The sequence below is a fragment of the Panicum hallii genome, chromosome 4 (assembly GCF_002211085.1).
Source record: "Panicum hallii strain FIL2 chromosome 4, PHallii_v3.1, whole genome shotgun sequence".
NCBI classification, from domain to species: Eukaryota; Viridiplantae; Streptophyta; class Magnoliopsida; order Poales; family Poaceae; genus Panicum; species Panicum hallii.
The window spans coordinates 52613725-52640959 of NC_038045.1; the positions used below are offsets into that span (position 1 = coordinate 52613725).

The 27235-nt window shown below is 42.9% G+C and overlaps 2 protein-coding genes and 1 long non-coding RNA gene across 3 annotated transcripts; 2 read left to right on the top strand and 1 right to left on the bottom strand.

Moving 5' to 3' along the window:
• The first annotated feature begins 2302 nt into the window (after window positions 1-2302).
• Window positions 2303-6809, top strand: LOC112891055 (monocopper oxidase-like protein SKU5). The gene is made up of 9 exons (XM_025957953.1): window positions 2303-2548; window positions 3239-3348; window positions 3467-3737; window positions 3836-3974; window positions 4395-4761; window positions 5279-5644; window positions 5730-5808; window positions 6005-6207; window positions 6292-6809. The coding sequence occupies exons 1-9, from the start codon at window positions 2420-2422 to the stop codon at window positions 6395-6397; spliced, it is 1770 nt and encodes a 589-aa protein (XP_025813738.1). The 5' UTR covers window positions 2303-2419; the 3' UTR covers window positions 6398-6809.
• A 10097-nt stretch (window positions 6810-16906) lies between these two features.
• LOC112888639 (NAC domain-containing protein 105-like) lies at window positions 16907-21614 on the top strand. The gene is made up of 5 exons (XM_025954910.1): window positions 16907-17307; window positions 17538-17748; window positions 19514-19749; window positions 19861-20147; window positions 20741-21614. Exons 3-5 carry the CDS (start codon window positions 19563-19565, stop codon window positions 21293-21295), a joined length of 1029 nt encoding a protein of 342 aa, XP_025810695.1. The 5' UTR covers window positions 16907-17307; window positions 17538-17748; window positions 19514-19562; the 3' UTR covers window positions 21296-21614.
• On the bottom strand, window positions 20209-21135 carry LOC112888640. The gene is made up of 2 exons (XR_003227872.1): window positions 20807-21135; window positions 20209-20406 (listed from the first exon to the last, which is right to left on the bottom strand). It is a non-coding gene; the product is annotated as an uncharacterized LOC112888640 (long non-coding RNA).
• Window positions 21615-27235: the final 5621 nt, after the last annotated feature.

Sequence of the window (27235 nt, forward strand, 5' to 3'; positions counted from 1 at the left end):
ACAATTTTGGGCCAAGCTGAGGTCCATGGACCCTCCTTCAGGTACTTTGCTTGGGAAGTTGGCAGAAGGACCCAGGAAGAAAATTAAAAGAGACAAGAAAATTAGTTGAGACGACGACACGTGGTTGCACATGGGAGGGATAGCTAGGATGACAATGACAATGACAATGACGATGACAGTTAGTTAAATTGCGCGAATGCAAAAAAAAAAAAAACTAACCTAAGCCGTGGAATCGCGTGTACTTTGGTCCACTTTTTTTCAATCTATTAATGCTAATCACAATAGGGTTTCATGGTGAGTTTCATGGCATTAATTACCACGACACATCAGTATTTTTGATGATGTGGCACTGATTTAATGAGGGAAGAAAAGGAACCAGTTTTATCCCCATGACACTCTGATAACTCATTTCCAAGACGTTGGAAATGGCGTGAAACGACCACTGTGACCACCGTGTTTCATGGGGGATCCCGTACGCCAATAGATCAACTAGCATTTAATCACACTGGTTAGGTTTGGAAAAATAAAACTCTCCATTGAGGCGTAGTGTTTCATTCATCCCCCAAACTGACGTGGCGTTCTTGAAAACAGGGGATATAAAACCCCCCACTGTGATTAGCCTAATACGACACGCAGTTCTCCTGCACGTTCCAGAAAAGAAAACAATGACATGTATTGTATATACAGTAGTAGCTACTAGCTAGGATCCAATCCAATCTTGAATTCCAGCTGATAGGCACGGTGAGGTCCGTGTGTAGAGAAGGTAAAGGGCTTTAAAATTTAGCCTAGATAATCCCCACCCCGCGTGCGTGCGCCGCCGCCACTGCGGCTCCTCCGCGTGCCGCAGCCATTGCCGGAGAAGAAGAAGTTAGGATAAAAAGAATATTGATCTAGATTTTGAAAAATATTGAATCTCTTTTTTTCAAAATGTTGAAATAGGTTGTGAAAATTGTTGATGGTAGTATTTCTTTTTAAAATATTGATATATGTTTCTAAAAAATGTTGAATCTGCTATTTTTAAATGTTGATCTATTTTTTAGAAAATGTTGAATCTAATTTTTTGAAATGTTGAATTTAGATCTCTAATTTGGATCTAATAGTTATGAAGCCATGTTGCTTAACCAGCTTCCACTAGTTACGTAGCATGCCCGGCCGACTATCTATATGGTACCTCACCCATCCACATGCTGCAATGCAATGCTGTTGGTCGGCATTTGCACGTACTGAATTCAATTGCAGGACGCGTTTTCATTTGTACACGAGGAAGACAGGTCCCCCGGTTTTACGCCCGTAATCATGCGCCCCACTTTCCAAACGATAAGCTAATATTCTTTTTTCTTGTGGGGGAAGGAAGAAGCAAGAGAACTCGATCTCTAGATAAGAGGAGAAGAAAGGCACATACTACAGTAGTACTAGAAGTGGCTTTGCATCTCTGAAGAAGCAACGCAGAGCAAGAAACCCTGAACCCAAAGATGTGGCGGCCGATTCGGGTCCCGGCCCGGAGTATACGCATGGAATGCTGCCCTGTCCAATTAAATAAAAGCTGTACGTGTTGGGTACAGCACCATCATATCTCTTCCTTCTCATGCCATGGTGTAAACAAACAAAAAAAAAGGAAAAGGAGGCAACGCAATGGACGAGGACATAGGGCCTGTTTAGTTTCGTAAAAAAGCTGTAAACGCAAATATGCTAAAAGAATCTTACTAATTTGAAGTACTAAATGAAGTCTATTTGCAAAACTTTTTACATGGATGGGTTGTAAATCGCGAGACGAATCTAATGAGCCTACTTAATCCATGTTTTGCAATAGTGATGCTACAGTAACCATCCGCTAATTATTGCTTAATTATGGATTAATTAGCATCATTAGATTCGTCTCGTGATTTACAACCCATCCATGCAAAAAGTTTTGCAAATAGACTTCATTTAGTACTTCAAATTAGCAAAATTTCTTTGCTACAGTGAAATTTTGCAAAAATGCAAAACGATCTAAACAGGCCCATAGCAGTAGATTGATCGATAGCCATGGCCATGTGATCGCTGGGCCTGTCGTCGTCTACCTCGGATCGAGCGAGTCAACAGCCCAAGTACAGCTGTACTGCCCCTAGTGGTGCGCTCGGGTGGCCCCACCCCCCGCCGCTCAGCTCTGGGTCCGGGCTGGGTGTGACCTGTCCCCACCTCAGGCTCAGCCGCCACCCGCTCCCCTGCCTCCGCTTCACACTAGTCACGCACGCACGCGCTCCCCTCCTGGCCGCGCCTCCCTCCACCCCCCCCCCCCCCCCCCGCGCTAACTGAGAGCCAGCCCAGCCAGCCAGCCCACCGGAGCACAGACAAAAAGCAAAGGAGCCAGGGGTGAGGCGAAGGGATCTCCGTCTCCCCCTTCGCCCCCTCCCAAGCCATTGCCAAGACTGCAAGAGCAATGGCGGCCCTGGCGCCGCTCCTCGCCGTCGCCTTCCTGGCCGCCGCCGCGCACGCCGCCGACCCCTTCGCCTTCTTCGACTGGGACGTCACCTACATGACTGCCTCCCCGCTCGGCGTCCCGCAGCAGGTCGGCGCTTCGCTTCCCATCTCTCTCCTCCCCCATTCCATTTTTTTCCTCCTGCCTACTACTAGCACTGCTTCTCATCCCAGGCAGCACAAATCAAACCAAACTAAATCAAATCGGGACCTTTCGCCCCCAAAGCTTACGGCGCCCCAAAAGATTTGATTTTTTTTATTCGTAATAGATACGCATTTTCTCGTCCCTGGTTGTGTAGGGACGGGGAAAGATTCAGTCTTGGATGTCTGAATCTCCACTCACTCCTGCGTCAGAGCTAGTTGCCTTCAGCATTCCATTTTTCACGCCGTCCTTCTCCTCGCGTATTTGCATCCTCACTGGATGCGTTCCTTGCAGTTTGCTCGGTGTCAGGATTTGGCACTTGCTTTTGCTACTTACTCGCGCAAACAGGATTTTTTTTGTTTTTGTTTTTTTAAAAACTGTGAAGAGTTCAGACATGAGCGGTCGGTTGAATTGAACCCCCTTTGGCGGGCCGTTTCAAGCGAATTCCTACCTCGATAACTTCGTTTTTTTTATTTTTCTTTACCAACTATCCGCGCTTCCATAGGTAGGGATAGGCACTGATTCGTTCAGATCTCCTGTACCCCACCCTCCTCGTCGCATATGCTTCCCGATCTAATCTTGTGCTTCCTCGTCGCTAGCGATTGCATGTAACCCCTCCCTGTTCGTATCTTGTTTCAGGTGATTGCAATCAACAAGCAGTTCCCTGGCCCTGTCATGAATGTCACCACCAACTACAATGTCGTCGTCAATGTGCTCAACAGCTTGGACGAGCCACTGCTCATCACATGGTGACCACTCCTCTGCATTTTCGTCTTTATGGTCTCTTATACACTTATATTATGGGCCTGTTCCATTTTCTTGACTCCCAAACGCGTCCCATATTAATTGCTCTCTTATTTCAACCAGGGATGGGATCCAGCACCGCAAGAATTGCTGGCAGGATGGGGTTCTCGGCACAACCTGCCCCATACCGCCTGGTTGGAACTGGACCTACAATTTCCAAGTCAAGGATCAGATTGGGAGCTTCTTCTACTTTCCATCCCTTGGTATGCAGCGTGCTGCTGGGGGTTTCGGAGGTATCACCGTCAACAACCGTGCCGTGATCTCAGTCCCATTCGACACACCAGATGGCGACATCACGTTATTCATCGGGGACTGGTACAAGAAGAACCACACGGTATGTGGAAAACCACATGCTTTACTGTGCAGGCTTCATCACTTAGTTCTTTTTCCAGTAATCATGGGTGTTCATGGTCTTTATCATTTTTCCTATAGCACCTGAGGAAGATGCTTGATGATGGAAAGGAGTTGGGGATGCCAGACGGTGTTTTGATGAATGGCAAGGGGCCATATAGGTACAATGACTCCCTCGTCCCGGATGGCATTGAGTACGAGACTATCAAAGTTGAGCCAGGTGATTCTTTTTTTTTTATTACTTTCATCATAATAGGTTGTTGCATTAAACCCGCATGAGTTCTGTTATTTATGTGTTCTACTGAGCTCCATGTTAACAGAAAAAAAAATCCCTAAAAGTTTATCTCTCTGCTTTTGCTTCCCATGTTTTTGAATCCCTAAAGACTAAGCCATCTCTCCGTGGTTGCATCACCTGTCTTTAAAATATTAGCACCGAATTGCACACCATATTTTTCCATGGAGATTCGATGAATGAAGGTGATGGTTCCCCCCCCCCCCTCTCCCTTTCTCCCTCTCCCTCTCCCTCTCACTCTCACTCTCCCTCTCTCTCTCTGACGAGGCCTGGCAATGTTTGTTTGGTTAACTATTGCTTTTCTACATTGCCGTATTTTGATAGCTGACATCTTCTACTCCTCAACAGGAAAAACATACCGTTTCCGTGTCCATAATGTGGGTGTCTCCACAAGCTTGAACTTCAGGATTCAGAACCACAACCTGGCCCTTGTTGAAACAGAAGGTTCATACACAATGAAGCAGAATTTCACAAATCTTGACATCCATGTGGGCCAGTCTTACTCTTTCTTGGTTACAATGGATCAAAATGCAAGCAGTGATTATTACATTGTGGCCAGTGCTAGGTTTGTGAATGAATCCCTCTGGACCAGAGTTACTGGTGTTGCAATTTTGCAATATTCAAATTCAAAGGGCAAAGCATCTGGTCCTCTTCCTGATCCCCCAAACGATGAGTATGACAAAACTTTCTCAATGAACCAGGCACGCTCAATCAGGTGTGTATAAAATAATCAATTCTTCTTGGTTACTGACCGTCCAAATGATCACTGGCTTAATTTTCTTTCACGTATTCCTAGTTTCTATTTTAACATGCGATGACTGTAGAAATATCTGACCTATCATGTGCTGTTACTTCACAAGTCTTTTCTATATCCACTGCTATCTAACTTCCTCATGTAGTGCTCAGTAATATAGTTTTTTCTTTTTAAGAAAATGGAGGCATCTCCAGCCTCTGCAAAGTGCTCACAGGCGCAAATCAAAGCTTTTGGCAGTGTACTCATCTGGGAATATTTCTGCACAAATATTAGTCATCGTGCTCTAGCAGTCTGCCTTGTCTAAACTTCAGTTTGTTATCAATAGCAATAGTGACTCTTAAGCTTCATTGCCATTAGTTTTGTTTCTAGCATTACCAATCAATACACTGTCTACACAAGCTTTTATGCACACACACAATAGCTCTGGATGATCTGTGCATCCATATCTTGGTCTGAAAAAAACCCTTACTTCATCCAGGATGAATGTGAGCACTGGTGCTGCTCGTCCGAATCCTCAGGGTTCATTTCACTATGGCTCTATCAATGTGAGCCAGGTTTACAAGCTGAGGAATGAACCACCTGTTATCATCAATGGGAAAAAACGGACTACACTGAGTGGTATCTCTTATTCCCCACCTGATACTCCTCTGAGATTGTCAGATCTCTATGACAAGAAGGGAGTCTACACACTTGACTTCCCTACAATGCCAATTGATGGGCCTCCAGTGATCAGAACATCTGTCATTAACTCCACATACAAGGACTTTTTGGAAATTGTATTTCAGAACAATGACACAATTGTCCAGACCTACCATATCGATGGATATGCGTTCTGGGTTGTAGGGTGAGTACAGCTTCCAGAACTCATTTCCTTTGCTGACACATTTGCATGGCTCCTGTATACTGAGTCATTTGCATATTGCCAACAGAATGGACTATGGTGAGTGGACTGAGAATAGCCGCGGGACTTACAACAAGTGGGATGGTGTTTCTCGTTGCACAACTCAGGTAATGATTGTAGGATAAATATGTTTTGTCTGTGAGTTCTATTGTATTCCTGGGTGGTAATGTTCATACCCTTGTGGATACAAATCTGTTACTTCTACACTACAATAAAGAGACACATGCACCTGTATAGATATGATTGCTGAAGGTGTTGATGCTTGCAGTTTATTGATATTATTACCACACATTTACACTGTAGGTGTTTCCTGGAGCATGGACTGCTGTGATGCTGTCACTTGACAGCCCAGGTTTCTGGAATGTGCGCACAGAAAATCTGGACACATGGTATCTGGGTCAGGAGACTTACATCAGGGTGGTGGATCCAAATGGAGGCTATAATGTTACTGAGATGGTGGCTCCAGATAACATGCTCTACTGTGGCCTCCTCAAGGATAAACAGAAGTATGCTTATTGGTCACACCCAGCTGTAGATAGTAGGTTCCTGTTCGTATAACTAATGCTTCAACTGTTTTTCTTTCTCCCCAGGGCTCAGAAGCCTCATGGTTCATCGAGTACAGCCGCTGCAGCGAAACTGAACAACTATCTGCTTGTGGTTTTGGTCTCTTTGTTAGCCTTGGCGTTGGGCCATTGAACAGAAATTGCCAGCTTGTGCTCAGCTGCTGTTTGCAGATTAGGAGTTTGACAGAATTGAAGTAGGTTCGACTCGATTTGTAGGCTGCATTCATGATTTGTGTGGAAATGGAAATGGCGGCATTGTGCATCTTGAACAATGAGAATTGTGTAGTAGTAGCAGCAAAACAATTGCATTGCATTACATTGAGCCTGTTGGCAGTCGGCACCCGCAAGAAAGGAGTGCTGTGTTGCCGGAGATGTTTTAATTGCTTTGTGGAGTGTTGGATATTGTCATCCACTTTGCAGGCAAAGTGTTTTCTTTTTAGTGTCATGTGAACTTGAGGAGCAGTGTGTTGAACTGAAAAGATCTAGTCCTGAACCAGTGGCATCGCATGACATTAGACATACATGTCTTCTTTCATTGGCTTCAACCTGGACCTGTTTTGCTACTGGGATTGGTAGAATTTTTCCTTGTCAACTTGCCACACGTATGATACAACTGTACATGTGGTGGACCGTTAGTCGATGCGGCATGATTTAGCGTGACTTGCTTTCTTGCTGTTTACCGGCCTGGAGCGCTTAAAGCAGTGATGACCGATGAGTGGTCGTAGGAACATGCTTGATCGCTATGATTAGCAAGATAAATGCATGAAAGTTTGCAGGGAATTGACCGCTTCGGCGGCCGGGATTTGATCTGAATGAAGCAACCGGTCGGCAAGGTAGGCATGCACCTACTACTTACTACTAGCACTTGCCAGCTCGACATCTGACAAACAATAGCTCTGTCGGTTGAATTTCAGAACCTTTTTAGTAGCTGAGGGTTGACGATTTCAAATAAGCAAAACTATATTGGGGCATGCCAGCTCAGTAGATCCATGATCTATCCTATTTTGTAATACTTTATAAAACCAAGACGGATGAAAACATGAGCCATAGCTCGTGCTCCAGGACAAAAATAAAAATTAAAAAAATACGCAAATCCTTTAATGACACCGGGACAATATTAGGAAGGTCGAAGCATGAGCTATATACATAGCACACACCGAAAGCTACCTAAAAATAAAATTAACGACACATCTAATAACACAATAGTAATAATAACAACAACTTATTAGGATAAAAAATATGTGCAGTAGCTTATGCCATATACCAAAAAATCCCACGTAACTCTAAAAATCCTCAAACTTCTCTGCTGGTAAACTAGGAAAGTCTTTGGGTGGGTTGGATCATAATCGCTCTGGAGAACATGAGGACTACGCACCTGTGGATTTCCTACCACTCTATTTCTTTATACAGCAGATTGGTTTGTGTCGTCCTACTGAGTTGTTAACGACTCCATGCCTACCGATCACATTGCCCTGCCTTTAACATGTCCTCTGACGAGGGCACAACACGGGCGAAGTTAGAGCTGAATCAAGGGGGGTGCACACTGAGATAGTGTTTGGTTCGGCGATTTCGGCCCGTAATCAGATCACAGTGCATTCTGATCCTGTTACTTTATGGTTTGGACCAGCCCGTAACCGATCACAGCGGTATCGGATACGACACGTGGGAACGTTGATACTGCTCACCTCCTCTGTTATATGATTCCACCGCTCCTGACTTCATCGCCCGCCCCCTTCGGCCCTCGCGCAGTCCAACACCTCCCTCATGAGCTTTCCCTTGCATACAACGACGAAGAGATCCGCAGCCGGCGCCGCATCCTCGCCGGTGAGGAGCACCCACCCCCTTCCCCTCTCTCTATTCTCTCTTCCTCTCCACTCCATTTTTTTTTACCAACCCTAATCTTTATCTGTGTTCTAAGATTTTGTTGGATTCTCGGTGAAAAACAAGATCCCCCAAACTAATACCTCCACCTCCAGGATATTTAATTTTTTGTTATCATTACGAACCGCCAGTATTCAAATACCAGCTTTATAGATGTCCCTACATATTTGCCACTGGAGAGAGAAAATTTCTTTCATTTTTGCCAAAATCGTGGACGTGGCACGACACGGCGGCCCGCCAACGTGGACACCCCTCGTTAAATGTCGTTTCTACCCCCACCTTATCCTTTACATCTCCCCAGTGTGCAGCTGCCACCCACCGCCGATGCGCATCGTCGTCGCCATCTCATGCCCGCTCCGTCATCATGCTCCTCAGCCCGCAAGCGTCCAGCAGCGGCGCGAAGAGATCCGCCGTGCCCTTGTCGCCGTCGATGCCGTCCAGCTGCTCGCTGCCGTCGGCGACGCCATTCTCCTCGTGCCAGTCCATGGGCGTCTTGTCATGGAAGCTGAGCATGCTGCCGAGGTTGGAGAAGAGCATGCTGCCCTCAGGGGCGGGGGTGGGCTTGAGGTCGTGCACGCTGCTGAGGAGAGCGACGACGGGATCCTCCACGCTGCCCTAGCGCGAGCCCATGCCGATGGCGCTGCCCAGGCACGCCCTGCACTGCACCACACTGCCATTGGCCTTGTCACCCACCAACCACGCTCTTCACCATCTGCAGCGACAGAACGGGGTAGAAATAAACCCGAAGAAGTTCGACTTGATCAGTCGAGCTAGCAATAACCATTATCTCCACAAAAATGTCAGCAAGTAGCCCTTGCTATATGCCTGAAGACTGAAGTGGTGGTCTAGAGGAGTAGCGGTGCTATACGTACTGTACGTAGGAGAGAGACGGAGATGGTGTTTCGCTGTTTCCGGCAGTCCTCCCCAAGGTGGCCGCGCGGTGGCTCTTCATGTTTTACCGCGCCGCCAGGAAGCTCCGATCCGGCGCCACACCTTCCAGCTCTACAACTAACTGCAACGCCGCCGTCTCGTAGCAGGCCATGCTGCCGCCACCACCAAGCAGAGCCCGCCAGCCCGGCCATCCTTTGATGCCGCGGCGGCGGCGGACGGGGCGTGGTCTGCGACGTGCACGACGAGCTGCTGCGCTCCATCACTGACGTCGTGGTCAGCCCCGAGCTGCACCACGTCGCTGTCGGCCGCCGCCGCTGCTACTTTACAGGCTGCTGGCAGGGGTGCAGGGCCCACGCCGGGGCGGGACGTACTGCAGGAGGCGTTCAGGGCTCCCCGGATCTCAGGCGGCGCTGTCTCGGAGATGTAGACGGGGATGAGGGTGATGGCGAGGCCGATGGTGAAGCCGCCGCCGAGACGCGAGAGCAAGAGCACGTACGCGTTGGGGACTAGAGCATGAGGAGGCTGGCTATGAAGTAGAGCAGCGAGGAGGCGGGTGGCAGGCGGCGGCCGGTTTGTTCGTATCTGCACACAGGGGAAGATGTAAAGGATAAGGTGGGTTAGAAGCGATATTTCGCGGGGGTGTCTGTGCTGGCGAGCCGACGTGTCGTGCCACGTCCATGATTTTGATAAAAATAAAAGAAATCTTCTCTCTCCAATACTCCAATGGTAAATATGTAGTAACGATTGTAAAGCTGGCGTTTGAATGCTGGTAGTTCCTAACAATGGCAAAAAAAAATCCCTCCGCCTCCTCGTCTCCGATCGCGGCAGCGGCAGCATCCTCTTCCTCCCACCACAACCAATCTGTCCATCCTAGCCCCGCCGTCCTCGTGCTCCATGCCACGGCTTTGGAAATCCAGCCGGGCTTGGATTGCTCTCTTTGTTTCTTGATAAGCTTTCCTCCCTCTTGATCTAGATTGCTTTGCGCTCATGGCCCTAGGAATCAAATCCGCAAGATCCCGCAAGATCTTTCCCTCCGAATCCATAGCTTTTGTCGCAGATTTACCTTTCAGTTTGCCTCATGGAGACTGCATCTGTGGTTGGTGGAGCCTCCTAGTTGTGCTCCTGATCAACGGCTTTTGTTGTGGCTCTTGACGTAGATTGTGAAACGTCCACAGGCTCACGGAGACACCCCTGCTCCTGTATGTGGTGGAGCCTCCCAGTGTGCTGGGCATACCCTCTGATCAATAGTTAAGATAGATCTACATAGTAAACACCTTGTTTTCCTTTTGAAATTGTGATTGGTGATGGGATTTAGGATTGGATCTTGGCAATTCGGCATGTAAAAAAGAAAGGAAAAAGTGTGGTTGCATCCTCGAACTATCACAAAAGTCCGATTTTGAGCCTTCAACTATAAAACCGGATAACATAGACCATCTAACTATCAAAATTAGATGAATTTGGCTCTTTAGATGGTTTCGAAGGTGGTTTTACATTTTATAAAAAATTAAAAATATTCAGATTTGAACTAAAAGTTATAAGTAATTTATTTTAAAAAAAATTAAGAAATGGATATCAAAAGTTTTCTAAAAATATAACCTATCTATTGGCACTATACTTTTAGTTATTCGGATCCAATTTTTTTATATTCATAATATTTGGTTGTTTGTAGTTATGCCTATTATTTTTAAATAAATCATATTCAAATAGAGCTATAATAGATAGGTTACATTTTTAAAAAAAATTGGTACTAGTTTTGATTTTTTAGATCTAATTATATTTTTTACTTTTAAAAAATAAAAAACCACCTTCAAAACCACTCTAAGGGCCAAATTTGTCCGGTTTCGACAGTTGGATGGCCTATGTTATCCGATTTTGTTGTTGAAGGTTGAAAATTGAACTTATGCAATAATTCGATGGTATAAACCGGACTTTTCCAAAAAAAATGTACCATCTGTATTAATACTACACTAGAAGCCTCACATACCTACACTGTCATTCTTATTGCAATGTCGTTCTAAATTTTGGATATAATACATTCACTATAGTTTTGGTAGGTAGCACACTTTTCTATCACAATCTTTGAGTGATGGTTCATTCACTTTTTCTTTGTGTTATGCCTTTCACATGTTACTAGTTTCAAAAATATTTTGTGCTAGTACTGGGAAATGCCTCCAATCAGCAGCAAAAATAAAATGGATTCAAGGTAGAGTTTGTTTCCACTTGTGGAAATATTTGATTAGATACAGTGTTTTACAGAGTTGGAGTACCTGCAGAAGTTTCTTATGATGATATATTCGCATTATCCTTGAAAAACTGATGATCAATTGATAAGTCATGGATGCTTTGCCCTATTTTTACTGTAGTATAAAACTTTGCCATTTGTTTTGTTTAATTCTACCTTCATTAGATGATGTTGTATCCCTAACAATATATTATCTTCAATTCCTCATAGTGGTAGACCGTTATTTTTTTCCTGTTGGTTCCCGTTGTTGTTGTCCAGCAGTGTCAAGCTTCAAGAATATTCTTATCTGTGTTTAGTTTTGTCAATAATCTATCTTTATGTCCAGTCGTTGCTTGTATTTTTATCTGCACTTACCTCCATTACATAACCAAATCCTTCTTGCATTTATGTTTGTAATTCTTTTCTCTTCGATAGATGAGGCTCAAAGGAAGGAATGGGGAGTCAGCGCCAAATTTTCGTTGATAATTTCAGAAGCCAACGTACCAGGATCGGAGTGCAATGCTAGATTGTTCATATAATTAAATTTCTGAATTTGCTAAGCATTTGTAGCTCTAAGACAATGTTATGGTGTTATCTTTCTGAATTTTTTATCATTTTGAAGCTCAAGACATATTCAGTATTAAACTTGCCACAACTTTTGCACTTCATTTCATTTTTCATGGAATTTCTTATATACAGTTTAGTTTTTAATTTGTTCTAGAAAAAGTTTGATGATGTATGTTAGAAAAGCTTGATGATCGGTGGATATTTTTGTGTCATTTCTGTGCTGTTATGTACTCTCTAGTTCAAATATTGACCAGCCGCTGCCACTGTTAATTAACCTGCCCAACCGTTGTTCTCTTCAATAGAATTTGTTCCCAACCAAATGGTGTTATTGGTTACAATGTAACAGATAGCGGTGGGTTTTGATTACGTTACCATTACAGAGTGGGTAGCTGAACCAAACGCTACCTGAATCCTATATAGCTCCACCCCTGGGGCTCAATATGGCTCTCTCACTGACATGGCCGCATCATATCCTTTCTGCCAATTTGAGTGCCCTAAACCCTGGGAACAAATGCATGTGCTCCAGGACCTGTGCGTGGTTGCTACTCTGAAATTCCCTAAACTTGTAATTCCGTTATGTTCTGGCAATGAAACTCGGGCTATGCATGCCCACAATGGAAAAAAAAATGCATCATCGGTGGAGTCATTGGCTTTATAATTGATTGAGAACCAAGAACCCATGTAGCTACGTGGTTCAGTACATATCTATTAATCCATTATTTTCTGAATATTCATATTATCACAATGAAGATTAGCACTGGAATATAATCAGGCATAGCGTACGTGCATATTCAGTCAGTTTATCCAGTTCGTTGTCTCATGTAGCGAGTGTTACACATGTGTGTCTACTGTCTAGGGCACGAGAGAGAGAGAGAGAGAGAGAGAGAGAGAGAGAGAGAGAGAGAGAGAGAGAGAGAGAGAGAGAGAGAGAGAAAGAGAGAGAGAGAGAGAAGAGAACGAATAATGAAAAGGGAGAACTGAATGCCAAAGCAAAGCAGTGTATAGATAGATGATCGAAGAGAGGTCAGTCAGAAGCAAGTGAATAAAAAAGGATAGCGGCCGGAGTGAGGCTAATCATCGAGTGACGCTCACGCCTGCGCCTGCGTGCCCTGGCTCCCTATCGCTGCCCGCAATGGATGAACGGATCGGAGCTACCAGCAACCTTTTAGCAAAAGCCAAAACTGTATTCTCGCACACACCTCTCTGCCGCCCGCCCGGCTTTTAGAAACACGAGCGAGAGCCTTTCCATGGAAAGGTTTCTCCATCTTTCATGATCCAGATCCACAACAACATATGTATGCATGATCTGTTTTTTTTGTTAATAACCTGATTTAAATACGATGATTTGAATAATATACCAGCTAGTTGACATGGACATTAATTTATCTACTTCTAGCCTATAGGTGAGTTGGATCTCACCACTTATTATTATGCGCGCAGTAACCCTGCGTGTAAACTCTTATTATTGCCCCATGTCTACGCGTAAAAATTGTTTTCTCATGTATCAGACCTGCTTCATCAATAATTCACTTCTTATATATAAGTAGAAAGTGAGGATTAATTATTGCATATGGTCCAAGGGTCCAATAGTACTGACCAACTAGCTACAGTGGATGCTCGAGTTTAATGTCTTGACTAATCCAATGGAAAATTATATATGATGCCTATCTAAATAGATGTGTTATCTTCCTTCATCCTCTCCTTACTCGAACTCATTGATATCTCACGTAATGCACCAGTAATGCACAGGCAGGGGAATGCCAACCCGATGGGTTATAGATTAGTTATAGATTTATTTAGGTTTATGCTTGTTAAATATATGCTCCGAATCTATGCTTTATCTATAACTAAGTTATACATGATCAATGAGTATGAAATTTGTACTACTATTTAAGCATATAATTATTTTCCCACCATAAACAATTGTATCATAGAAGCTCCAGTTATGAATTATTCTAATTAATTATAGAAAAGTATAGATCTAAAGCTACAACAAAAATTTTGTACTAAAGAATATCATATTATATATTCACTGTGTAGATCTAGTCATATGTAGTCCAATAAAATTGGATTTTCTATTTTATATTTTTTCTGTGATTTACTATAATTTTTCAAAGATTCAGCGAAAATAAATAAAAAAAGAAAAGATAAAACTGTGCCACTGTAGCAAAACCACCGTCCAAAACCACTCGAGGGGTTATTTGACTGGTTTTGAAAAACTCAGGAGGTAGGATATCCGGTTTTATAGTTTGGAGAATGAAATAGTCCACCATAAATAATTATTGAGAGTTATGTATATTTTTTTATCTACGCTTCTACCTGTAATTTGGCACAGCCAAGGAATGACGTCGGACTGCCATGAGCACCTCTCTCTATATATCCATCATTTTCGCGCAGATAATGGCTCATTCGATCGTCTAGATTAGATATATATGCAGCCATAATCCTGAATATATAATGGTGCAACCCAGTTCGGCTTAGGTCAAAACACAAGAGAAATAAAGAAATAACATGAAAATTTCAGTTACCTATTTTTTGCTCCGCATGCATCGCACTCATATATATGCACTCAAACCAAATAATAAAGACAATTCTTGAGAAGAAAACTATATCTGATCCAGTAACAATTAAAAGTTATTAAAGTGGAATTTATACTAATCATATATAGTAAAACCATCCCTTTCGGCGTTCAGGCTACCCATCATATACATGTGTCATTATTATCGTGTAAAGGACTATCTTTTCTTAATTTGTTTATTACATCTCCGAGGTTGGAAACACGTACGTACGGTTACGTCAAAACCTAAGCATGCTACCAGAAGATACACATATATCCCTCCAAATTCTTTTCACAATATATAGCTAGTAATAATAATACTCTTAAAACTGCATCTATCACTGCCAAAAACCCTGAGCATTAGTGAATTACCCTTTCATTATTGTTTGTATAAAGATGTAGGATGGTTTAAACCTCCACACTCAGGAGGAATGAATAAGAGGGGAAAGAAGGAAAGGAATATATATAGATGGAGGGAGAAAAGAAGAGGATGGTCAATAGGAGGTAGAAGACGAATGGTGCGCGTTGTGAGGAGTCGCTCGATAGAGAGTGGGCTATATCTGAAGTCATATTAGGTATATATACCAAGATCAAATGCCTAACATGTCGATGAAACATGAAAGGTCTTGAAGACTTCATTTCTTGGCAAAATTTATGGATAGCCAGTCTACAAGAAACATGGTACATAAGGTCATAACTGTGATTTTGGTGATTGAGTGACAATATAGTCAATGGGACTAACAAGTTTGTGAGATCATATTTGTTGAATTTCTAGGTCCTATAGATGGACAAAACTGTCTAAATAGTTGTCAAGATGCCAAATTACAGTGGGGTGTCCAAATAATTGCAAAGGCGATTTGGACAAGTGACAGCAGGAAATGGGCGACCGGTTAAACCGACGTCCTTAAAAATAAACTGACCGGTGCATTGGAGAATTGCTACTGTGATTAAGTCAGTAGCACCGGTTGAACTGCGCTATAAGAAGGGAGGCGTCAGTGCAATAAGGAGAAGACATGTCAATCAAGTGGAGAAGCGCCAGAGGCACCGGTTGAACCGACGCTCTAGAGTTAAAGAGTCGGTGCATTGGTAGTTTATTGTTGCAGAGAACATTTCAAGCAACAGAAGGCTTCGAGGAACAAATCCTTCAGGACCGGTTTAAACGACGCTTTAAGCTTTTTGGCAGAAAAGCAAGCAATGGGTAGAAGTGGATCTCTAGCCTATATAACGCCTAACCTCAGGTCATTTGAGGCTGTTGGAGTTCATGAGAAGCTACAGAAACTCTGCTAAAGTTCTCCAAGTCAACCAAAGAGCTCATTGATTAAATTCTTAGGTTTAGCACTAGCTTTGTGAGGTGTAGTGCTAGGCTAGCTCTAGAGAGAGTGTGAGAGCAAAGTGTTGTGACCTTGTGATGGTTTTTGAGCGAATCTCAAGCTTGTATCTTGGTGTGCTGGCCCCTTGGAGTCTTCGTACCTTGTCGGCAAGTCTTCGACCCTCCGGCTTGGTGTGGAGCAGCGACGATGGGTTTGTGCGGGGAACGAGGAGACCCCTCCTTCGTGGGAAGCTCCGTAGTGAAGGCGACATCAAGGTGACTGAGGACTTGGCGTGAGCCTTAGTGGCCGACCCTTTGTGGCAACTCAAGAAGAGATCCGGAAGAAACTTGATGATCGGGAAGCAATATTTTTGGTGTGAGCGCGTCAATAACGTGGATTAGGGGTGGCTTAGCCATATCGATACCACGGGATAAATCATCTCGTCAAGAGTTTACTTCCCCATCCCCTCATTTACGCTTCCGCATTTCATACTTGCAACTTGTGTGCCTTTACTTTCTTAGTGTAGTATTTTGATAGGATTGACTATAGTTTGCAAAACTTGTTTGGGATGAAGGTTTCACGCTAGAAGAACCATAGTTGCACATTTACATAGCATATTCTAGATTATATTTTATGCAAACTAGTTTGAGCTATAGATTAAGATTTAAGTTTGCCTAATTCACCCCCTCCCCCTCGTAGGCTACTAGCACCGATTTCTTTCGCAGTCATCCAAATTTCCAATTTGCTCCAAATTTATTTGAAAAGCAAAATCCTAACTAAACAAAATCTCATAGTTGCTGCCTTGCCTCGTAATTACAAGCTAATTGCACCATTCAGCAGGGAAGCCTTGATTTGGGAGGAAGATGATCTAGTGATGAGCTAGCCGAGTCGAATGAAGTACTAGCAGGACAGATATATTCTTGCAAAGTGGGAAAGAAAAAGGAGGCAGGAAGAAAAGAAGGTGATGATGGGAAGGAAGAAGGAATGATGGCGCAAGGCAGTGGATGGGGGATTTGTTTGGTGCTGGTCGGCCGAGCTTTAGTTTTGCGTGTGAGGGTCCCACGTCGAAGCCGGGACGACTAGACAAAGTTAAGGTCGCTGTTCTTCTACGTCTCCTCAGCCCAGCCTCCGATCCACGCAGCACCTCTCGCTCCATCTCCATCCACCATCTACATACTCTCTCTCTCTCTCTCCCCCCGGCCTCCCCTTTCACCGTACCCTAGCAAGCTCTTCCTCTTCTTCCTCTCGTTCATCTACAGCGAGCATCTCTCAGTTTGTTGATCATTGCCTCTGATCGATATTCACGGCGGCCATAGATTGCGAGCTCGCTCGTCGATCTATCTCTGCTATCTAGCTGTTTCTTTAACTCTCTCTCATCAGGCCGGCCGGCCTCCACTTGGTTTCTTTTTAACATTTCCATCAATCCCGTTCTGCATTTAGTTTGATCTCGTCAACCCCGTTCGTCCCCGTTCCCGTTCCCGATCTGCACACGGCAGCCGCCCTCCCTTCCTCTCCTCCCTGCTCCTCTCTGAGCTAGCTAGGCTACGAGGAGGAAGCAAGCTAAGGGAAGAGGAACAAGGCTCATGCAGATCGATGAACTCTTGCCTGCTAGCAAGGTAGGTATCATACCTGATGCTACATACTGTGAGTTCGACCTAAACTACTATTCGATTCATCGATCGATCTCTGACTGTGTTGTGACTTCTTCTTTTTGATACTCCTATATATACATATCAATCATTTCTTGTGCTGATCCTCTTGTTGTTGTACGCGTATCTATCTATCTATCTATCTATCTATCTATCTATCTATCTATCTGTGACATTCTTCTTGGGATCTGAACCAGATAGTGACCTAGAGAGAGAAAGAGGGAGGGAGAGAGACTACACATAGAGCAACCAAAAGACAGGGACAAGGAAGATCAGAAAAGGTTCTTCATTCCTGTCTCCTGGCTCTACGTACTATAGCTGCAGCTAGCAAGCAAGCTAGATCTTCTGCATTTGTACAAGGTTTCATCACATCTCTCCGATTTGGATTCCAACTAAGATCAAAGAAAGGTATACATACAGCTCTCTCTCTCTCTCTCTCTCCCCCCCCTGATTTATTCTTTGACGATCTTATGCTACTTTTTATGTTGGATCTCACGGCCGGGTTGCATTGTATTCAGGCATCTATAAGACCCTGATTTAGTTAGAACCCGAGATATATAGGCCTATATATATCTTTATGATATGAATATGATATTATCTATATCTATACATCTCTCTCTCTCTCTCAATTCAAATTCAAATGTACATATACAATAGGCTCGTCTTGATATCTGGAAATAAAACTGTTTTTGTTATAACGTACAAGCTAATATAGGAAACACACACACAAAATTGTGTTCATAACATACAAGCAGTGCTACAATGATTTTGTCTTCTAGACATATTTTCGAAAGGGCCAGATTATTAGGTTGCACGAGTAATAATCAGTAGTATGTAGAATACAAGTATGAATACATACAACTTTTTTTGCTACACCAAGTTTGAAATTAATATAAAACCATTTACCATTGTTACCTTAAATGCATCAAAGTCTAATTTGATGGTGTTATTCTATCATACAAATGAAAGAATCCCTGCCTGTTTTAGGCATGCATGTGGCTGTACGTGGTACACAATTCTTTTTCTGCAAAAATATTTGTCAAACTTTTCTGCAGTTTTGTTTCACGTTTGTGTACGTCTCTCCCACTGTGCCTTATACATTATACTGGATGGTGCGGTGACAAAATTGTACTCCATGTGGACAAAATATATAGTATCTCCACAAGAGAAAAAGCATATGTTCTCTTCTGAAGGATAATCATACGTGCCACGAGCTCTTTTGTACGAGTCGTAACGTACATCAGTACTTACTACTACTCCCTCCATCCCATGAAGAGTACAATCATTCTAGTTTTTCTACACAGATTATCAGTGGAAGTGTGAAATGATCTCAATACCCTTATTTTTTACGACATATAACTAACCAGACTTCCTAAAATCATGGACAAAAGATAATTTTGGCATGCAAAATAGATCTAACCACTAAATTGGGCAGTTTTTGCTGTCCAATTTCTAGGATTGCACTCTTTTGTGGGATTTATTTTAAATGCTAGGATTGCGGGACGGACGGCTGCATTCTTAAATCAATTAACTACGCATATATTACTGCCACCGTGCACATAATTGATCAGAACGAAAATGATGGTTACTTAGATGTCACCAGCTAGCACATACGATCATGCATAGATGCAACGCGTGAGTGCCACACCTTAATGGAATTATTGATGGAGACCCCAATGCAATGCAAGCTAATTAAGAGGGATGAAATACACTATATATGCACATCATACATACATATAGTGATCATATATAGAGGCCAGCCAGAGCCAGCCTGCACTAGGGAGGGCCTGCAGGACATGTATGATGAGAGAAGCTTTCAGCAGCAGCAGCAGCAGCAGGGGGGAACATTCCACAACAAGCGTAATGAGTGGGTGATGCTCAGCGCCACATACATCACATGCATGCATTGAGGCCATTAGTGCATGCGTCACTACTGCAAATCATCATGCATTATTACCTTTTATCTGTCCATTATTATCGCATGCGTCCGAGCTTCCCGTGCTAGGTTAAGTTAAAATTATGATGGTACGCGTATGCGTGCATTCATCAATTGCACCTGGCATGCAGGCCGGATGTGCGTGCGCGGTCTAGTAGATTGCTCTAGATCTTATAGCTTAGCTTAACCTTGATACGCACAAAACATGCATGCCTTCTAATCATCCATTAATTTCAGATCGATCGATAGATCCCAGCCGGCCAGTCGATCATCTCATCAATAGACGATGGGTATGAGCAGCACACAAGCGGCACAGACGCCGCAGCAGCTAGTTCCTCCAGGTTTTCGGTTCCACCCGACCGACGAAGAGCTCGTGGACTACTACCTCAGGAAGAAGGTGGCCTCGAGAAGGATCGACCTCAACGTCATCAAAGATGTAGATCTTTACAAGATAGAGCCATGGGATCTCCAAGGTCAGTCATCTGCACAGTAGTGTCTTGCATACTTTATATTCATACGCAGTAATTAATTTGTGTACCATGTCATCGATGCACGCATGCACACACACACACACACACACACAGAGAAGTGCAGGTTGGGAGGACCTGGCGAGGAGGAGCAGAATGAGTGGTACTTCTTCAGCCACAAGGACAAGAAATACCCGACTGGCACCCGGACCAACCGGGCCACCGCGGCCGGGTTTTGGAAGGCCACTGGCAGGGACAAGCCGATCTACGCCAACAAGCAGCGGCAGCTGGTGGGCATGAGGAAGACCCTGGTGTACTACAAGGGCAGGGCTCCCAACGGCCACAAGTCTGACTGGATCATGCACGAGTACCGCCTTGAAACCAATGAGAATGGCCCTCCGCAGGCAAGTCTCGTGAGTTGGTCTTTTGTTTATCTATTTATCTATCATATACATAAGCAATGTGCATAATGTTTCAAAATACACTATATTATGCATACATAAGGAGTTCAACATGGCAACCCTAAAGTTTCACGTTCGATCGATTGTTCGACGCATGCATCTCTCTCTCTCTCTCTCTCTCTCCCCCCTTCAGTAGCCAGCTGATAGCTAGCCGTGCATGTCTCAGTTGTCGTCATCACTCGATCACTGCAACCAGCTTTACCTGCATATATACCAGAATATCACGATCACCACTAGAGTGCTGCGAGTTGGTCAAGAAACATATTTCTTCTCGATCTATATATTTTTATTTAGGATGGTGTGAATTGGTTGATCATCGAGAATATATGTGCAGTGCCAAAATAAAAGTATCCAAGGTACGGTGGACGTACATTTTATTGCACCCAAGCATATGCTTCAATCTATTAAGAACAACCTTCTTCTATTTTTTGTGCATGTCATTTAGTATTTTATATTTAGGATGCCCCCTGTTCTCTTATTACTCATCACATGTACTCTACCATTTACATTTTCAACATGCACCGTCTTTATTTCAGGAAGAAGGATGGGTAGTATGTAGGGTGTTCAAAAAGCGACTACCAACAACAAGAAGAGAATCAGACCATGATGCACCATGCTGGTATGTTGATGAAGATGAACCCTTCATGCATGACCTTAACTCTCCCATGAGCAGAATGCCGCCACATCACGCCATGCCACAGCTGCAAGAACAGCACCTCCAAATGCTGAACAATACCTACAAGAGGGAACTGAAGCTACAATTCCAAATGCCAAGCCATCATGTTCTCAACACCATTCCTCACGAGCTAGAGAGCCCGCCCTTCCATTCTCTACTGGTCTCACCAGACCATCAAACAAATTTGCACCATGCTCATCACCAGCATGTTCAGCTCATGGAGCATGCAGTCGACCAAGTCACCGATTGGAGAGTTCTGGACAAGTTTGTTGCATCTCAACTTAGTCATGATGCAACAAAGGGTGTAGATTATACTGACGAAGGAGATATTATTCAGGTCAATGAGAAGCAAGAGGTGGCTACTGACTATGCGTCAACGTCAACATCCAGCAGCCAAGTTGATCCATGGAAGTGATGATGCAATTAATCAAAACATATATACCTCATATAGAAATATTATCTTAAGAGCTACAATAATGATGATTATCATATCGGATCAACTGGACAGCCAAGTAATTTGATCTCTGGAATGACGTGTAAATAAGACTATATATATATTGAGATGTGTATCATTGTACTACTTATTTTGTCCTTCAGGATGTTGTACTGAATATACTTGATCACTGTGTTTCTATATGAAATAAGGTCATGGAGAACTTAGATGCTCCATGAATCATGATTTGTAATAGGTGACACTCTTTCAGTTATGCGATAGTAAGATGTTGGTCTATCAACAAATTCACTCGATATTGCTGTGATTCTATATAATGTACTTTTGGCATCACTTTTTTTCTTTAAGTGGAATACTATTATGGCAAGTTAGATAATATCAAATCCAAAAGTGCCGAGAGAGAGAGAGAGAGAGATATTAAGATGCAAAAAAACATGCATTCTAAAGCCCAAACGATATTTCACTGAATCGCCTCGTTTATACCAGGCCAGTATTTGACAAGATATCATATGCATTAAATAAGAATTCCGTTTGCTAAGTGAACCAGGTTGAACCTGGAGTTATATGAATTGTTCTCGAACAGCTGTAGCATTACTCCTCAGTTTTTTTCAGTACACTTGACCAACTAAATATGATATATAAGATGTTCATAGATGTAACACTATATATTTCTAATACTTTGCATCATTTTTTCTGATATAAAAGTAAAAAAGTTCTATCTAGAAAAAGATGCGGAAATATATCAAAAGTGTTTGTGCGCAAGTTAGCTGTTGGACTAAATAAATTCTTAATAGAGCAAGAATTTGAAGGATATTACTAATCATTCCCTATATGTGATCCGAATCGAAGCTGGGTGGGCAAACATTCTTGTCAATCTGTACGAAGGGATGTGAATATGAGTCCATTTATTTTACAGCCCTATTAGCAGGGACCAACTCATTGACTGATAATTCCTCATTCGTTCTATTAATAAGAACACACACAGGACTAATGTTCTAAAAAAACGCAGAATACATGTGCCTCATTCTTCTTTTCTAGAAAGAAGGCTATATCTATATATGGACGGAAAATATATTGAGACATGTTTTTTTATACATGTTGTTTTCATTACATTCCAACTAGTTTGCTTGAATAACTTTTTTGGAAAAGTTTTCTTGGATAACATGTGTTCAGGGCTTCAAGCAGATCAGCTATGACTTGCTGTATCTGAGTCCCTAGGTTATACGTGTTGTGTAGCCTAAACTTCATCCGCTATCTGCAATTAATGGGGAACAAATTTCAGGCCAGGATATTAATTAGTGGCATCATCATTCGAGCTTCTCGGATAACAGTACTTACGGTGGCTATGTTCTATCACAATTAACACCAATGGTCACATCAGCAGGAAATTCTATCACAGATCATCACACTCTCTCTCACAGGTGTGTGCCCTGGTCTGGAGTAACTCTTTAGTTAAGGAATCAGTGAGGATGTGTAGACCTCAATTACAGTATAGCGACTATATGATGCAAAGGACAAGATCATAATTGGTAAAGCAGAACTGGACAGGAGCATTATAGCAGGCAACTAATTGATACTTGTAGAGCAGGATGCTTAAGAAACGATATGGAGAAGACTAAAGGGCGCATGCATGGAAAAACTTGTCCAGATCAAGCTTGGTCCAGATCATGAACAGATCAGGCCAAAGAATATGGAAACTAACTAAAACTCAGTTTCATCATATATGTAGTTATAAACACATGCCATGAGCATCAATACACAAGAAGTACCTGGACAAGTTTAGAAGCAAAGGCATACCACTTCTTTTCAAAGGGATATGTAGAATGATAATACAGACTCACTGTCGTATACCAAGTTGACCAGTAAACAAATGTCTATCTAGAGAACAGGTAAGGTGAAAAAAAATGGCAAGTTCGCAAATATTAGGTTAACTAATGACGTGAAAGAAAGGGTAATAACAGTAACATTTACTCACCTACCACAGAGAACACGCTGGTGATCATGGCCCAGGGATTATGTGGAGCAAGCACAAGCCAGATGACAAGATTACAGGAGAGAAAGCTAGAGATGCCGGATAGCGACACCGTCTGAAGGAGTGGCACCAATGCAGGGAGCGAAGGGCAATGCTTCCTGGCCGTTACTTTAAGGGATCAAAGATAGCAAGCATATATATATATATATATATATGCATAGGAGCAGCAAAGAAGACATGGATGTATGCATTGCATGCCTCCCACCAACTGATCGAGCTTCCGGCTTATATAGTGCAAGAGCCCCACATATACACTTGATTGCAAGCCGGCCATGCAGACACACACACTCTTCAAGCAATGCAAGCATTACACACTCCAGTAAAGCATGGCCTGCATCACACCTCTCAACTACTACCTAGCTGTGTATACTACATGGTATGATGGGATACATACGGCCTGCATGTCAGTGGCTACAGTCCGAGAGGGAAAAAGGCAACCACAATATGATGGAATTATTTGCGCGTGTATGAGGTTAGAAAGAAGGTGTGGAAAAGGCAGGGGTGTTGCATTGGGAACCAGGCAGGCAGCAACATGCATGAATGAGATCGATGGAGGATGAGATGAGAGGGGGCATCGAAGTGGGTATAATTAAGTACATGGAGAGAGAGAGAGAGAGAGAGAGAGAGAGAGAGAGAGAGAGAGAGAGAAGGGGAGGGGGATGTTTGTTTGTAGAGGAAGATAACATGATGCCTGCGTGAAAGCCCTCATGTGAGACCCCATCATTTCTGCTCACAGCGCTTCTAAATCTCTAGTTAATCCGCCATACACATCTGCAGTTTTCACACTGCATGTACAATCATTCATGTGCCAATCTTATTCCCAACAAAACAAACAATAATAAAAAAGGATTCCATCATATTGTGGACATGCATATAAGAAGCTAATAGACGCTACGTTACGCATATAGATAGATGCACTTGAAAGAATGCTCTGGACATGCATATAAAAAACTAAAAATAAAGATATGCGACCAAGGGAAAAAGGCTTACTGTGTTCGTTCCACGCTGGAGAAGTATGTATGATGTCATCCATGGACCAAGCTAAGACCCATGAGCTACCAAATATAACAACATTAATCTATTATTTCCACCAGTTCTTTTCTTGAAAGGAAAACAATCTTACTATTCCGCCTATCTCAGAAATGAATTGAATCATTGGGCTGCAAAAGAACAAGACATGGACCACTCAATTCAGATCAAAATTCTTTAAAGTCTGTTCCACAGAAGCAGATGGAAATGCTTGCACTCCTATTTATAAAAAAGCATATAACATCGCAATGTGCAGAATGACCAAAGTGAAATATATCAAGAATTTTATTCAAGGAACCATGCGGGAAATTTCATTTATATATCAGTCCACAAGAAGGAAAAATAATATCATCCAAAACAAGGGAGGAAAAGTTCAATTGAATCTATCTATTCTATAACTGATGATGCGGTCTATGTTAAGCCAGATGCCCTAGCAAAGTAGCAATCCTTTCCAAATGCTGATTGTTAATAGTGTTTTAACATTTTTTTATTTCTTTCCGAAACCAATGTTAGTGTTCAATTCTTAACTCCTAAGCTAGTGCTATATGTGATTGAACTTATGAGCATATGGCCCCTCTCTCCAAGCACACCTCCCACCTTTGACCAAGCTGAAGTAAGAAATAACGAATTGCAACCATGCATGCCTAGTTATCATCTAAGAACAGGTATAGTTTTTTTTTTCAATGACCAAGTTTTTTTTCTCAATAGCCTGAAGAATTAAGCAAACTCTTCAGTGCTGCCTCATGGGGGGAGTTCTAGAAAATACTTTGGTTTTGGATTGAGCAACGAAGACACATACAGCGACTAGATATAAATTGCAAGCGACTAGATATAAATTGCAGTTGAGTTTACAGAATTCTACCCCTGTTTTTTTAAAACAAAAATAGGAGACACAGTTATAATGGTTTCAGATAGAATTTCACTAGATGGCAGGGCCAAACTTGCGTGCTGCCGCTGGGATTGGGAACACCAATCCTACCGCCGACTGTGGTGGCTGCATATGCAACAATGATTGCAGCGTGTCCCTTGCCTGGAATTGATATGGCATGACTAAGCTGCACCTGTATGCAGCACTCAGGACCAAGCAAAATACACTCATGAGTTGAGTTGGGCATAGACCCAGCCACACATGAATACCATTCCCTAGCCACAACCACAAGCAACCGCAGTGAAACAACAATAATGCGGCTAGTTCTGGAGGCAGAAGCAAGCATGCATACGGTGTGGAGCTCACTTGGGGGACAACCTACAAGGGGACAATGCTTCTTCGATCAGTGATTGCTGTTTACTCCACCAGGGACCAGACGCTCAGAAAAAGGCATAAAGGGCACAAGCAAAAAAAAAGGCTATGTTGAGTTGCTTTCAAGCGTCAGCACAGGTGTTTGTCCTAAGTACCTCTTGGAGGTTTGCTACTTCTACTTTTTATTTGCCAGTTCCGAGGAGTTTGTTTGCCCAGTAATTCGAGCTCAAATGCTGTGAAATCTCCAGTTAATAGGAAAAAACGAAGTAAAATAAGAAGCAGAATACTAATTTGCGATTAGTTTTTCGGTGTTTTTGGTAACGAAACTCTACAGCAGGTTATTCACTTCAGTATGCGGAATTTATTACCTTCATTTAAGCAATATGTTCTTATCCATGGCCCCCATGCAGTTCAAATAACGCTTCAACAAAACAACCATGGACCAGTCCAGCAGCAATATAAAGAATGACCTGACCACGTAATTAATTTTTAATGTTATCACGGCTAAGGAAGCTGTAAATAGTAAAGCAAGAATATACAAATATTTTCACAAAAAAATATTCCAAATTATACACAACAGAGCCCAGGAAGGAATTTAATCACACCAGTGCTCAACTAATCCAGTCTTGTTTGTCTTTTACTAACAATTGGTTTCTTGGTGCCTCTGAGTTCATACATATCAGCAAAATAAGAAGCATTAAAAAAGTAATTGATTTGTTCGAATTGTTCATTCAATTCCAGATCAAGTGTTTAAGAGCAGTTCCATACTTCCATGGCACTCAAGGTTTGTCAGTATGCATGCTCATTTCCTGATGGCCTCAGAAAGTTAAGCACTTTAGCAGTTATGCTGCGTGAATTTTTTGAAACAACTTTCAGTGAACTAGTAAAGTTATTACTTGGGCATACCTTGGTGGCTGGTAGTAAAAATTTGCTACTCATCAGAATAGGCTGCAAAGTAGTAAATGGTAATGGTGATTTCCTGTCATCGAGAAAAAGGACGAAAGCAGAAAAGAGCAGCAAAGAGAAGAGTAGATGTTTTAGGTGGCTGATTAGCAGTAATACACATGACAGGTGGCAGGTTTTTATTGCAGCAAGAATAGAGCAACAGCACCTAGGTAGGTTAATTGCAGCCTTGCCAGACATATTTAGTGTTAGGCACAAGAAGTGAGAGACTGATCGTTTAACCCAGCAGGTGGTTCCTTCCGTGTTATTGGCATGCTTACCTTAGAAAGAACTGGTGAAGGAGACATACACCGAAGATGACCGCGGGATTGGTAGGCGAGCTTGTTGAGCTCAACCTGGTTAGACAACACAAGAGAGGTAACACGATCAGGTGCCGTTCATTTCCCTGACCTTGACGAATCATGTTGCAGAGTAGGTGCTCCAGCCAGATTTTTCATGTTTCTTGCCGACTTTGTTGTTGTAGGCATAAGAGCAGAGGCCACGACTTTAAATCCGATTCTGTAGTGGAAAGAAGCAGAGCATCGACGGTCAGGTCAGCCAGCAAGACAGACCATGGCATGGCACTCTGACAACTCGTCGATAGGGATGGATCTCCATCAATCCGGCCCTGCAGATTGTGCAGGCAAGAGAGGAGAGCAGC

Bases quoted from the DNA above. Each gene is read 5' to 3' on its own strand.
- LOC112891055 (XM_025957953.1), top strand. From the start codon at position 2,420: ATGGCGGCCCTGGCGCCGCTCCTCGCCGTCGCCTTCCTGGCCGCCGCC. The intron at 5,645-5,729 runs GTGAGTACAGCT...TATTGCCAACAG, and splicing joins TATGCGTTCTGGGTTGTAGG to AATGGACTATGGTGAGTGGA. The intron at 5,809-6,004 runs GTAATGATTGTA...TTTACACTGTAG, and splicing joins TTTCTCGTTGCACAACTCAG to GTGTTTCCTGGAGCATGGAC.
- LOC112888639 (XM_025954910.1), top strand. From the start codon at position 19,563: ATGGGTATGAGCAGCACACAAGCGGCACAGACGCCGCAGCAGCTAGTT. The intron at 19,750-19,860 runs GTCAGTCATCTG...ACACACACACAG, and splicing joins AGAGCCATGGGATCTCCAAG to AGAAGTGCAGGTTGGGAGGA. The intron at 20,148-20,740 runs GCAAGTCTCGTG...TCTTTATTTCAG, and splicing joins ATGAGAATGGCCCTCCGCAG to GAAGAAGGATGGGTAGTATG.